This window comes from Acomys russatus, chromosome 13 (genome assembly GCF_903995435.1).
Source record: "Acomys russatus chromosome 13, mAcoRus1.1, whole genome shotgun sequence".
NCBI lineage: Eukaryota > Metazoa > Chordata > Mammalia > Rodentia > Muridae > Acomys > Acomys russatus.
In genome coordinates, this window is record NC_067149.1 from 50397596 (window position 1) to 50412861 (window position 15266).

A 15266-nucleotide genomic window follows, 5' to 3' on the forward strand; every position below is an offset into this window, starting at 1 on the left:
TTTTTTTTTTTAATCTTCTGCAAAACTTTCTTTAAAAAAGTTTAAGAATCTCTCAACTGGGTGTTTTTTTTTTTTTTTTTTTTTTCCAATATCAAAATAAAGTACCATTTTAAAGACTGAAGACACAGAGCACAACCATAATTTTTAGAAGGCAAAAATCAAGTTTTAACACTGTCAACAATTTAGTGTTTCAAAAATCAGTACCAAGTGGGTCACTTTTATGTTACGAAGTTTGGCTGCCAGGGGGAAAAAAGTTCTTGTATATAAATTCATGGAGGTGCAGCTTTAATACTTCCTTTTTTAAAAAGCTGGTTTTTTAAGATGCGGTAGGAATTATATAAAAATCTTATCCCAATTTTAAAGTATCTTTGGGGGCCTGTTTCCTCGTTTGCCTCGTGTCACATGTTGCTGCCCAGAATGGCTCTAACACTGAGCTATGTTTTAAGTTAACTTTTTTGTTGCAGGCGTTATAGATTTTAACCATACCCAGTGATTTAGAATCTGTAACCAAGACATACAGAACACTGTAAAGTCATACATTTAAGACCAGTCAGAAACAAACATGTGGTGGCCACATACATTTATACATTTAAAACAGACAGACAAAACTTTCCCTTACTTCTTCCAGTTGCAATTTCAAGGGAGGGGCATCTTGCTACCTCCTGAATCAATTTCTCGGGACCCAAGTGGTTCTGTAGTGGTTCTGCAGCAGGAGTAGCCACCACCAGCTTCCTTACTGGAGAAAGCTGGGGAGTTGCTGGTGCCCCTTTAAGAGCAGTTTGTACAGATGCCCGCCCCTCCCCCCCCCCAACCCCCCACCCCCCGCTGCCGCCCCCACCAGCTTTGCTGTCAGCTTGATCCGGGAAGAAGGTGGGGCCATGGCAGCAGTCCCAGGCTCCTAGCTGCCCTTGCAGGGCTCCAAGAGCAGCGCCAGTTTATCAGGGGTTTTGTTGTTTTCCTGATTCAGCCCCCCTTTTTTTCCTGAAAATCCTTGAGATGGGTTAAGACTAAGTCAAGGGGTAGATGGTCAGCAGATGGAGTTTGGCCTGTTTTTCTGAATATGAAGCAGAGCAACAATGAACTAAACGAAACTACAGACACAAACTGCCATGGACAGACAGGCATGCCCAGAACAAGGTGTTCCCGTAACCCCAACAGGAACCAGTGAGGGACCAGGACATCTCCTGCCCACCTCTGACTCTAGGACCAATACTGCATCAGTTTCTCCTTTCTTGGGCTCCAAATAGGCTCTAGCCAGAAACCAGAATACAAGCTTACTTTTCTGGAGGTCCAGATGACTGAAAAATAGTCCCGTGTGCTGCTAATTCAGCTTTGGGGCTCAAGCGGGCACACGCACCAAATGTTAGGGTCCAAAACTCCAAAACAATCCATGCAGGCGAAAGAAGTCCAGCAAAGCAAGATCTTTGAGTTAGGCAGCAAAAACTGACCAGTCAGGGACAACAGCACAGACTCGGGAGCTGACTGCACAGACTCGGGAGCTGATTGCATCTTTCAACGTTCGTCTTAGTAAGTGTTTAAGCAGATGACAAAAAATCCATTGTATCCAGACCACTACTGATCATTCAGGGCTGCAGAACAGACTCGGGAGCTGAACTGCGACTCCGAGCCAGGATGTTACAGTGTTTTTAAGCTCCAAAACCACAAACATCTGAGCCAAGTTATCCCTCCAATCAGGGTCTAGGGATAGCGGACTTCCTTAGGAGCAGGTCTTTGTGCTTCACGTATCCTGCTCCCACGGGATGGGTTCTTCAACTGCGGCGGTGTGACTGGCCTAGCATTGGCGTCTCAGCTTGCCGACCATGATGGAAGTTACTCACAGGCATGTCTCTTTCTGCAAAGCAGGATGTCAGCTATGCATGGAGGTCTTGGGAACTTATTCAACATGGAAGTTTTATTCAAACATTGCCTTAGTTTGGTTCTTTCTTACATCACCTTCTGAGAAAACATGTTTTATTTTTTTCTGCTCATACTCTGGTTTAATTTGTTAGGTCTCCTTAATCAGGGACGGCAAACTTCCAGATGATACTTCAGACCGGAATAGTTGGTCTTGTGTAATTGTTATATTGTGCATGTGTATAGACACAATACAAGATGAGGAATCATTATTATTCCAGACTTTGACATTCGTGTACGCGAAAGTTTTATTTGATTGATTTCTCTAAGAAAAACAAGAACAAGTAGAACAATATGATAGGCAGATTTGGGCCCAGGGGTCCCGCTCAAACTAAGGCACCAGCCAAGGACAATACAGGAGGTAAACTTTAAACCCCTTCCCAGATATAGCCAATGGTCAGAATATTCTCCACAGTTGAGTGGAGAGTGTGATACGACTTTCTCACATACTCTGGTGCCTCACATTTGACCATGTCCCCTGGAGGGGGAGACCTGGTGGCACTCAGAGGAAGGACAGCAAGTAGCCAAGAAGAGACTTGATACCCTATGAGAATATATAGGGGGACGTAATCCCCCTCAGGAACAGTCATAGGGGAGGGGAATAATGGGAAAATGGGGGGGGGGAGGAATGGGAGGATACAAGGGATGGGATAAACATTGAGATGTAACAAGAATAAATTAATAAAAAAAAAAAAGAAAAGTATACTGAAAAAAAAAAAAGAAAGAAAAACAAGAAACAGAGAACACGTGGTTAATAAATGGGTCGTTGAAAGGCCTACATTCCTTTCTCCACATCTCTTCCAAATATTATCTTGCTACATTGATATGAGAAAACTCAAAATAGTCAACCCTGAACTATTTTTTCACTATGCGTCTTCCCAAGCTGGGAGAGTGATATTTCTGTCCACATCACTTTTGTCCTTGTGAGAAAATTTAACTCTTCCACATGATTAATGTTGACTTCATTCACTTGCAGTTTCTTGAGTCACAGTATGATTCTTTTAAAATAATATCTTTAATAATTCTTTGAAATTTTCATACAATGTACTTTGATGACATTCACCCCTCTCCCTCAATTCCTATCACATCCACCCCTCCTCTTCTATGTACCCAACTTCACCTCCTCTTCTATTTTTCTAACCAATTGAATCTACTTTGCGCTGCCCAAATACTCTTGGGTGTGGGTCCTACCTTGGAGCTTGGTCTTACCAGGGTTTGTACCTTAAAGACAATGCTCTTCCCTCTCCCAGAAACTATCCATTGCCAACGGCTCCTCAGTGAATGGTGGGACTTCACACCTACCTTTCTTCTCCATGCTGGGTTTTTGTCTGGCTTGGGCTTGCACGTGTCTTGTGCATACTGTCACAAGTGCTGAGTTCACGTGTTCTGCTGTTTCCCTGCAGTCACCCAACACCTCTAGGTTTTACAGTCTTTCCACCCCATCTTTGGCAAAAATCCCTAAGCCTTGAGGGAGGAGAATAATATAGACATTCTGTTCAAATCTTAGAAGCATGGCATCTCTTATTCTCTGCGTACTGACAGGCTGTAGCTCCCAGCTATCCCTCCCCTGCTCTTTCCTCTACCTGTCCTCCCATTTGCCACGTCCATTTAACCCTTTCTACTCTTCCCATTTCTCCTTCTATGTCACTGCATTCTATCTCCCCTCCCATGAAATGTCTCCCCCCTCCCCATGGTCCCATTCTAGTTCACTGACCTCTATGCTTACCCCCAAATGAAACAGCTGTATCTAGAGATTCAAATATACCATCCACATATGAGACAAAACAAGTGGTATTTGTCTGTCTGGATTACCTCATACAGAATGATTGGTTTCCAGCTTCCTCGGTCCTTCTACCTGAAATGTTCGTAATTTCATTTTTCTTAAGAGCTGAAGAATATTCCATTGTGTAAATGTACCACAGTTTCACTTTCTATTCCCCAAGTGGTGAACATTTAGCTTGTTTCCATTTCCTGGCTATTGTGAACAGAACAGCAATGAACATGGATGAGCAAGTGTCTTTGTAAGAAGATAAAAGGGAGCGTTGGGGCAGATGCCCAAAAGTGGTACGACTATGTCACCTGGTAGATCTATTTCCAGCCTTTTGGGGAACATCCACACTGATATTTCATAGCGTCTACACCAGTTTGCTCTCCCAGCAGCGGTGCATAAGTGTCCCCTTTCCCACACCCGCATTTGCTGTCATTTGTTTTGTTTTTATTTTAGTTGTTCTGACTGGAGTAAGATGAAATCTTAATGTAGCTTTTATTTGCATCCCCCCCCCAAGGGCTTGGGATGTTAAATATTTTCAAACTATTTCTCAGCTATTTACACTCCATCTTTTGAGAACTCTCTGTTTGGCCTCTTGCCCTGTTTTTTTTTTTTTTTTAATTGAGTTGTTTGTTTTCTTAACATTAATTTCCTGAGTTCTTTGTGTATTATAGATACTAGCCTCCATCAGGTTTATAGCCAGTAATGATTGTTTCCTATGCTGTAGGTTGCATTTTCATAATAATAATCATGTCCTTTGTTCTACAGAAGTTTTCTGTTTCATGTGGTCTCATTTGTCAAGTGCATGATAGAATGTACCGAGTTTGATGAAAGGACATATACTTTTATAAAGAGAGAAATTTTATGAATATTGCAGTTTTAAAATCCACATTAGTTTTTATATATTTTATTAATTCTTGGATTAATAAAGTAAGACTGCCTCAGTCTTACTCAACCTCTGGTCCTTACAATCTTTCCATCTCTCCTCCCAAGATGGTCCCTGAGCCTTGGAAGAGAAGAATGTAATATAGATGTCTCATTTTTTACTGTTACTGTCTGCACTTTACTAGTGCATATTAGTTTTTTTTTAAGTAATCAAATCCCTCTGTTCTATAGCTTTTCAGAAATGCTCAGCTTCTTGGAAATAATCCAAATCTCTCTCTCTCTCTCTCTCTCTCTCTCTCTCTCTCTCTCTCTCTCTCTCTCTTCAGACAAAATAAGACTGAAGGAAGGACACACAGACTGTTCTGGACGTGTGGAGGTGTGGCACAAAGGCTCCTGGGGAACCGTGTGTGATGACTCCTGGGATCTTAAGGATGCTCAGGTTGTATGTAAGCAGTTGGGCTGTGGTCAAGCTGTGAAGGCGCTAAAGGAAGCAGAATTTGGTCCAGGAACCGGGCCCATATGGCTCAATGAAGTGAAGTGCAGAGGGAATGAATCTTCCCTGTGGGATTGTCCTGCCAGACCATGGACTCACAGCGACTGTGGGCACAAGGAAGACGCTTCCGTGCAGTGCCTCCCAAGTGAGTGTCAACAACCTGGACTGAGCTGGACTCTTTGGTAGCAACGACAAGCCAGGTTTTAAAACATGATGTGCGAATGCTTGATCTAGCAACAAGGGTGTCTGACAGGAAGACAATTCTGGTGTTTCTATCTAAAGCAGTGGTTCTTGGCCTTCCTAACGCTGCGGCCCTTTAATGCAGTTCCTCATGCTGTGGTGACCCCTCGACCATAAAATTATTTAGTTGCTGCTTCGTAACTGTAATTATGCTACTGTTATGAATTGTAATGTAGGTGTCTGATATGTGACCCCCACAGGGGTTGTGAACCACTGATCTAAATGAATAATAAAGCATTTGCTGTCACACAGAGGCTATCACAGAGGACAGGCATATAACCTACATATCTGTATACAAGAGGAGAGCGACTAAGAGACTCAAGCTTTAGGTGGGAAAATGAAGTTCACTGGCTTAAGCATCAGTGAAGGCCCTTACAAGGAAATATTGATATTTATTCATGGCCCCAGAACTGAGTCTCTTTCTCTTGTCCCCCTGCAGGAAAGCCTTCAGAATCACAGCATGGCACAGGTATGTCATGGAATCTATAAACATGGGGCTAATTTATAAGCATGGGAGTGTGTTATTTAGAATCCCTCTTCTCTAGAAGACTTTGGATCAGAAGGAGCTCTGAGGACTGGAGCTTTGCCTCAGGGCCAAAGAAAGAGCACTTTCTTTGTTGTCTTTATAACTATTTGCCTCTGCTTAGGTCACTCAGTTCTTGTTGCACTCTTGATCATGGGGGTCATTATATTGGGCCTTCTCGTCACATCCCTCTTGTGGACTCTGAAGCGAAGACAGATTCAGCGCTTTGCAGGTATGAGCCAAATTACAATCTCTCGAACAGATCCATAGGGGTTCTTGGAATAATTGTAAGTAAATAAATAAGTTATTCAATTATGAAGTGACCATAAAGCATCGGTGCTATAAAAGGCTTGAAGAGTTTCTCGGAATGTAAAGAGCAAAATTCCCTGGTAGTGGGGGAAGCCCTGGATAGAATAATGTACTCTACATTCTATCTATAAAATTGGGTTGGTTAACTAATGGAACTGGTGGCTTAGAATGAATATACAATGTATTATTTAAGATGAAGATTTGTCCATTTTAATTTTCTCTAACCATAATAACCTTAATATAAAATTGTATTATACTATCAAGCAATGTGCTGGGATCTGAAGATAAAGAAAAGGATAATAAAATATTTTTGTTTAATGGATTAGGTTTAGTAGAATGTGTGTGTGTGTGTGTGTGTGTGTGTGTGTGTGTGTGTGTGTGTCAATGTAGCGTTATAGTGACATGACTAAGAAACAAAGTGGCACAAAGAAGAGAGAGGTTGTCTGAAGGGGGCGGAAGGCTTCTAGGAAGCTTTTTGGGGCAGATTTCAAAGATAATTCAGATAACTGGGCAAGAGACATTCCAGAGAGAGCGGGCTTGAGCAAGTGCAGGGAAGTATAAAGGATGACACCGTTGTTGTTAAGTGAAGTGAGGACCAAAGGAAGAGTCTGATTGCTGGGCCAGTGCAGAGGAAGGAGCAGCTTATGAAACCCTCACATCTGAGGGTACAAGAATGCCTGGACATTAGAACAGCCTGTGAGGGAAGGGAAGGGATCAAGCTCTGCTTTAGAAAGGATCTTCGGCAAACAGACGCATGAGAGGTTGGAGTTTTCTCAACATAAAGCGCTTTCTGCTTTTCATCTCAGTTATCTCACAGTGAGGGCTTTGTATTGAGAATGGATGGTAGAGGGTGCGCTTCCAGTCGATCACAGAAGAACGGTGGCCTCCTTGGTAGGAGCGTGGGTTGTTATGTCATGACAGCAGAGACGGTTGTCTGTCTATCCCACACAAGTAGGCTGGCTGATAGGGGGAGACTGAGAACTGTTAAGTTGCTGGTGAAAGGCTCAGATGAAGGAGGGATGGTTTTATGGGTGTCCACTGATCTCTAACCCGGGACTCTGCCGTCAGTTTCCTCAAGAGGAGAGATTTTGATACATCGAGTTCAGTACCAGGAGATGGATTCAAAGGCGAATGATCTGGACCTGCTAAAGTCCTCAGGTCAGTGCATTGTGTAAAAGTCTAAAGCTCAGAGCTCAAGCAAGTACCTGCAATTGAGGCTGAGGATCCTACTTTGATAGTTGAAAAGGTTCTAAAACCCTGTATTGGGAAGTTTGTGCCGCATGAGAAGAGGAAAAGGTGGGGCGGGAGAGATGGTCTAGCCGTTAATGGCTGGGCTCACAATCAAAATGTCAAGAAAGGCAGCCATGGGCTGAAAATTATTGTTAGAGACAGAAACGTGAACCATGAGGAAATCTCTATCTAGCCTAAGAGGCTGATCACTGAAAGGGGTGCACGGACCAAGAAGCATCCTAGGACTTGGATCTCATTTTGCTGAAACAGAAATCCACTTTATAAAAGATTGTTACAATGACTATTTAAATTTTCTTTCTCTTTTTAAAAATAATTTGGCTGTGTATACTTTTAAATATTTATTTATTACACATGCAATGTTTTGCCTGCGTGTGTGCCTGCAGGCCAGAAGAGGGCACCAGATCTCATTACAGATGGTTGTGAGCCACCCCGTGGTTGCTGGGGATCGAACTCAGGACCTCTAGAAGAACAGCCAGTGCGCTTAACCTCTGAACCATCTTTCCAGCCTGGCTGTGTATACTTAAGGTCTACAATACGATATTATGGAGAACACGGAGGTGCTATAAAAGTTACATAGCTGAAGCAAGTGAGCAATTCCATAGTCTCACATAGGAATCCTGCTCACAGCACGTGTTATCACTACTGCGCACATGCTGCTGTCCACTCACCCTGTGCATTTTTACATCCTCTCACATGCGTCTTTTCCTTCAAAGTCTTATCCACTCCCACTCCATGTCATATCTGCCCTTGATTTTGATTATTATCTTTTTCTGAAAGCCTAAAAATTCAGGCTTTCCATACTCCATCCAATGAGACATCATAGCTGCCCCCCAGGACCAACCTTACTTCCCTGGCTCCTCAGGAACCTTCTGAGAGGGACTTACCTTGCTTCTTCAGTCTGTTGCTGCTGCTATGTCAGATGCATATCTAAGGATCAGGACCTGTGCTGGGCCCCTTAGCTCATACCTTTTGCCTTCCTGATTGTGGGCAGTTTTTAGATGCTTAAAGAGCTTCTGGGGCAAGGGAGGGTGAGAGGAGCGGGCAACTGGGCGGAGAGGAGGGGGGGAGAGGAAGTCCAGATTGGGATGTAAAGTAAATAAATTAATGAACTAATAAAAGAAGAAAAGCTTCTCAGAAACTTGAGGCCAGGACTGGCATATATTCCCAGTAATTACCTTATTCCTTCCAGAAAATTCCAATGATTCATTTGGCTTTAATGCTGATGGACTAATGTCTCTGTCTAAATATCTTCCTATTTCTGGAATCAAAAAGGGGGCCATTCAGAGGCACACTGAAAAGGAAAATGATAATTTATAATCCACGAAGGTGAGTGAGAACCCCTCTTGTATATATATGTCTCCAGATGAATATGCATATGTGTCTATGTTCAGGTATAAATATATCGACTCTATAAATATAACTCAGCCATTGCTAAGGGGTATGTGGGTGTGGGTGGGTGTGTGTCCCCACTTATCAAGAGCATGATACATCCATAAGGCTAAGGAGAAACAGGGTAAGTAAATATCTTGAAATGTTACAGGGATCCTGCCAGGCAGTTATAGCCATTGTATAAATTCATGCTGTGATAAAAAGATTGTACAAGACACTACAAATGGCAAGACATTCATCTAGAAGGTTTAGGGAGGTTATAAGATGTGATATTTAAGTTAAACTTTAATCACAGTTTAAATATTAACCATTCCAGATAAAGTGTATAATATGTACAAACTATGGAGGCACAGATGCTACCCACACCTTGCGGAAATGAGCTTCCACTCAAATGCATAGATTACACACATTTATATCTATGCTTAAGCCAGGTGGGTAGGATTCACACTTTATAATTGTCTTCCATGAAGAAAGTTCAAGCAAAATTATAAAAACTTAAAAGTAAAAAATGCAAAAAAAAATTTAAGTTATACATTTTTTTAAAGATGGTGAAATGAGTTTGTAGATACACTTTTCTGTTTTTTAAATGTAATAATTAATGAATATAGTTTTATAGAAATATGTGATCTGTGTGAGAAGTTTAAATGGAGATAAAGAGTAGAAGATAGAACTTTTGGAAAGTTTATAAACTGTAAAGTGTTGGGCTGGAGTGCAGCCTAGGGGCAGATCACTCGTCTAGTATTCATCAAGTTCTGAGTTTAACCACCAACACTATTGTGAAAAGAAAAACAAGTACTTATGCTATGGAAGTGTTAATATCCACAAAATATAGGGAATTATATATGTATGTGTGTGCATATATACATGGAGTTCTTAAAGTTTCTACATTGCATGAACAGTGATTAGTGCTAATGTATATCTATATACATTATAGACAATATACAAACACATATCTGTGTATATGTATCCACGGAACAGTTGAGTAAACCTACATAACGTCATTTTTCACCAAATGAATTGAAATAAAGCTCTGGAGGCCCTGGAGAGATGGCTCAGTAGGAAAAGTCCCTCCTACATAGCATGAGGACTTACCGGAGTTCATATCCCCAGAAGCCACGTGAAGATGCCAGGGGTCCTGGCATAGTCCTGTAACCCCAACACTGAAGGAGAGAGGTGGACCCCTGAGGCTCATTAGCTAACCAGCCTAGCCAAATCAGTGAGCTTTAGGTTCAGTGAGAGACCATGCCTCAAAGCACTTTGGACTGAGAGAGATGCAGGAAAGAGACTTCACATCAGTCTTGGGTCACCACACACAAGTGCAACCACATGCACAGACTCACACTAGCAAGTGCTCACACAACTAATAAAAAGTAAACAGAGAAGGGGAATAAATAGAAAAAAATTTTAATGTTCATATTTATTAGTATGTCTAGAGAATTCAAATTATAGTTTAAGAAACTGTGACATGAAAGCCAGCTAGCTCCACACTCACTATGTAGACCACGCTGGTTTCAAACTCAGAGCAATCCTCTTGTCTCTGCCTGATGGGTTTTAGGCTCACACGTGGACACGTAAAAGTCAGCACAAGTGTGCCTGACTTTTTGAATGTCATTTCTTGATCTTACTGTCACACCATGGAACAAAAGTGATTTTCACACACACCAAAGCTCAAAACTCTTTGCATTTAATTCTCTGATCAACAAAGGTAGTATGTTTTCTCACACAAATGAGCTTAGACATATATAGTATGTGATGCATTCCCCTGTGCAAAGACAGAAATGACCTTTTTCTACTTATGGATTAGACTGATGTTTAAGAAAACGTGACATGACAGCCAGCTAAATGGAGCAAGAGCCCAGCCCGTGCATAGATGACCACAGCCACATCTTCATACCATCCTTTGTTTCCTGCGCACGGATGACCACAGCCACATCTTCACACCATCCTTTGTTTTCTGGTACTCTGCTGAACCTACAGAAACCATACTTGTGAAAGTGACCACTTAGTAGAGACAAGAAACTTCTGAGGGGGTTAAATAAGCAATATTGTTACTGATTTAACATTACTTGTTTGGTTTGATTTTGGTTTTTGGTTTTTCTGTAAATAGACCCGGCTGTAGACAAATGTTTATTGTTTGGAAAAGGGAATGATAATGATAAATAATTAAATACTCCAGCTTCTTTAGAAATTCTTTCCTTTGAAAACTTCACTTTCTATAAATTTGAATTTATTATCCTTGTATGTATATGTGCATGGTGAGTGTGTGTGTGGGTGGGGGGGGTGTGGGTGTGTGCGTGCATGTATGTGTGTAGGCTTGTGTGCTTCCGTGCATGTGTAGAGGCAGGAGGGCAACATGCAGAAGGTTGTTCTGCTTTCACGTGGACTCGAAGGCTAGAATTCAGATGACTAGGTTTATGTGGCAAGTACCTTTACCCACTGAGCCACCTTGTTGGCCCTACTTAGATATTCCTAGTTACGTAAAAGCTAGCTAGCCTTTGAATGAAATGTTGGCCTGAAAACTTTAATTCTCCGCCCCCCCCCCACCTTTGGACAGGGTTCACTATGTAGCTCTGGCTGGCCTGCAACTCTACACAGAACAGAGTGGCCTCAAACTCATAGAGATCCACCTGCCTCTGCCTCCAGAGTGTTAGGATTAAAGGATGAATATGGTCATTGTGACCACACAGCAGCTTTGACTGCCTATCTGTGGACTCAAAAAAAAATTTTTTTTAAAGAAAGAACATGGAGGAAAGCACATGAGAGTGTGAGTGGGGACTAGTTGAGAAGAGGTTCTGAGGGAGTAGGAGGGGAATGAGACGACAGTAGGGGACCCATGTGATCACAATGCGTCATCATATCCAAATATGAAATCTCCAAAGATGTAATTAATTTAAAAATGGAAAGCAAGTTCAAATATAGCCAATCCTTTCTGTTGCTATAATTCTGCTCACTAACGTGAAGTGCCTAAAAGTACTTGGTAAGAAAAAAAAAACAAAAAAACAAAAAAAAAAACTCAGTGGTTTAGTTATTCAGTTCTCAGGAAAATATCATGGAAGCTAAAACAATGCATAAACTATGAGGTTTTCTATATAAATATAACTACTATAAAGTAAGCTGCTATGTTATAAACATTTTTGTGATAATATTAACATAAATATGGTGATAAATATTAAACATAAAGACATAAATATGGTGATAAATATTAAACATAAAGACAATAATATTTAACTCAATTCAACACTAAGCTTAACATCTACAAACTTGTTGAATATTCCAGTCTTTTATGCATTTATCATGAAAATATTGTGTTTTCAAGTAGTCATATGCAGTGAGATGGCAAGAGTAGGCTAATTAGTATGCATTACTTTGCATGTATAGGCTAATTAGTATGCTTTACTTTGCATGTGTTTTTCTGTCCAGAGAACAAGTTAAAACCTACTTCTCAGCTATTCTCAAGGCTCGGTAAATTGTTACAAATCCCAGCCCACATGTTAAACAATATATTTCTTGAATTTATTCCGCTTACCTCACTAAAATTTTGTAACTTTTTACTGACATCCTGTTTTAACTAGTTTTATGCAGAAGTTGACACAAGGTATGGTTATCAGAAAGGAGAGAACCTCAGCTGAGAAAATGTCTCCATAAACTCCCGATATAGAGCATTTCCCTAATTAGTGATTGAGAGAGGAGGGCCCTACCCATTATAGGAGGGCTGATGGTCCTGGGTCCTATAAGAAAGCAGGCTGAGCAAGCCACAGGGAGCCAGCCAGCAAGTAGCACCCCTCCATGGCTTTTGCATCAGCTTCTTTCTCGAGATTCTTGCTGTGTTTGAGTTCTGTCCTGACTTCCTTCAATGATGAACAGCGATGTGGAAGTGTGTGCCAAATAGACCCTTTCCTCCCCAACCTGCTTTTGGTCATGGCGTTTCATCACAGTAGTAGTAACCCTAACTAGACACATCCTAACACATATTAAAGACACTGGTAATCATCATTCTGAGTTCAATATTTTTACATCCCACAATTAGATGAGACTGTATTTGATGTGATGCCTTTCCTTGCCAGATTTATTTCATTTACTATATAATTTCCTCTTGAATCATCCATGTTGCAAATGAAAAGATCTCATTCCTTTTGAAGACTGATGAAGTGTATTGCACTGTAAATAAATATTAGATTTTTTATCCAGTCAGGTAACAACAAATGTTTAGACTGTTTCAGCATCTTAGTTGTTGTAAGTAACATGGGTGTGTAGCTATCTCTTTGTCATTCTAATAATTTATTTTATTGTATGTGCATTGGTGTGATGTAGGCTCAATTTTCTTAACAATTATGTTTTATTATGAACTTAATAACCAAGAGTACCTCACTTATAATCCAACCAACCTAAACAAGAGGAAAAGGAGATTAGAGAATACAATAATGAAACCGTAAGGATATCAGTTCCGAGGAACAATTCTCCTGGTGTAATCAGCAGGATTTCTTCTGCTGGAACCTGGAGCAACCGGAACCCGGAACCTCAGCCGGAGCCAGAGCCCCAAAGCCTTCCCTCCAGTGGTTCTCTCCAGAAGTGAATCAAAGCAGAGCGATGAACAGCCAAAATGATCCCAAGTCTCCAAAGGCCCCGCCTCTTGTTTTTGGCTCACATTTATACCTCCTCTCAGAATTTGTTCAAGGATGTTTTTCAGCTGGTTAATAACCAATTTCCCCCCACATGGTGGTTCAACTTCTAAGGGGATAAACATCACCTGCTCTCTCACAAGTCTTTTTCTCATCCCCGACTTGTGATCTAAACAAAAATCATGTTTATCTCTCCTTCAGTGTGAGGCTGTAAGACTCCTTGGAACGGAAGTTACAGACAGTTGTGAGCTCCTTTGTGGGTGCTGGGAATTGAACCTGGGTCCTTTGGAAGAGCAGACAGTGCCTTTAACCACTGAGTCATCATCTCTCCAGCCCCCTCTTTGTCATTCTAAAACAGAAAAGGAATTGTGAAGTCGAACAGCCATTCTGAGGCTGTGGGGAAGCCATATGGCTATCCTGATTTACACTCTCAGGAGCAGGTCAGTCCCCACCTTCACCAACACCTGTTTTCCTTTGGTTTATTTGATTTTTTTTTAACTAAAATGTAATTATATCACTTCCTCCTTTGCTATCCTCCCTCTAATCCTTCCCATGTAACCTTCCTTAGTCTCTCAAATTCATGACCTCTGTTTCTTTAGTTGTTCTTCTCTCTGTCTGTCTCTCCATCTCTGTCTCTCTCTGTCTCTTTCTCTGTCTCTGTCTCTTTGTCTCTTTCTCTGTCTCTGTCTTTCTGTCTCTCTGTCTCTGTCTCTCTGTCTCTCTCTGTCTCTGTGTGTGTGTGTGTGTGTGTGTGTGTGTGTGTGTTCCTAAATACATAAATAATAACTGCTCAGTCTACACAAAGTTACCTGTTTGCATATGATTTCAGGGATGACCACTTGGTATTGGATAACCAATTTCAGGACTTTTCCTGGAGGAAAACTATTTCTCTAGCTCACTATTCCTACACTGCTTATAGCTCTTTGTCTAGAGTTAGGGTCCCATGAGAGTTCTCCCTTCCATGTTAGCATGTCTATTGATATCGTCTTTGTTCAAGTCTTGTCTAGGCAGTCATTCCAACTACACTTCATGCATGCAGCTTCTCAGAATACAGAGAACAAGTGACTGGCTGGTTCCCAGTCCCAACTGCTGTATCACACAGCTCCTTCCTACACGTGTGACTCAGGGATCAGAGCAGAAGAGGAAGCAGAAAGGCTGTGAGAGCTGAGCTAGGGCATTGGAAGTTTACTATGAAAACTTGTCTTCTAGAAATGGCTCAGTGGTTGAGAGCACTGGCTGCTCTTCCAGAGGTCCTGAGTTCAATTCCCAGCAACCACATGATGGTTCACAACATCTATACTGCGATCTGGAGCCCTCTTCTGTCATGCAGGTGTACTTGTAGGCAGAACACTGTGTACATAAATAAAAAATAAATCTTAAAAAAAAAAACGAAAAAGAAAAAGAAATGTCAGTGCTGCTTTTGTTTTTTATAACAGCCCTTCTAGTAGGTATGAGGCCATGGCTCATTATGGTTTCAGTGTTCATTTCAGTGATGGTCCATGTTGTTTCATTCAGCTCTTAGCAGTGATTATCCCCTTCCCCTCTCTCTTTGAGAAGTGAGTATTTCAGTCCTTCGCTTATTTTTTATTAGGTAATTTTCTTAGTACTGAGGCTTTTAGCACCCTATATATTTTGAGTATTATCAGACGTGCATTTCACAAATAACTTTTCCAATCTTATTTTGTCTACTTGTTCTGATCTTTTTTTCTGTGTAGAATCTTTGTAGGTTGATGTTATCCCTTTATTTATTCTGTTTCTGTGGATCATGATTTTGAAGTCACATCCTTTTTCTATGGGATGGAGAGAGAGCTCAGCAGTTGGGGGCAAGTACTGTTCTTGCAGAGGACCAGGGTCAGTTCCCAGGATCCGCTTTGA

At 41.3% G+C, this 15266-nt stretch overlaps 1 protein-coding gene across 1 annotated transcript in view; it reads left to right on the forward strand.

The window, feature by feature from the left end:
* The window catches only part of Cd163 (CD163 molecule), a 28082-nt gene extending 17443 nt beyond the window's left edge, over window positions 1–10639 (forward strand). The window contains 5 exon segments of the mRNA XM_051155315.1: window positions 4894–5262; window positions 5960–6055; window positions 7201–7290; window positions 8573–8709; window positions 10577–10639. Coding sequence (XP_051011272.1) covers window positions 4894–5262; window positions 5960–6055; window positions 7201–7290; window positions 8573–8700 — 683 coding nt within the window. The 3' untranslated portion in view covers window positions 8701–8709; window positions 10577–10639.
* The last annotated feature ends 4627 nt before the right edge of the window (window positions 10640–15266 follow it).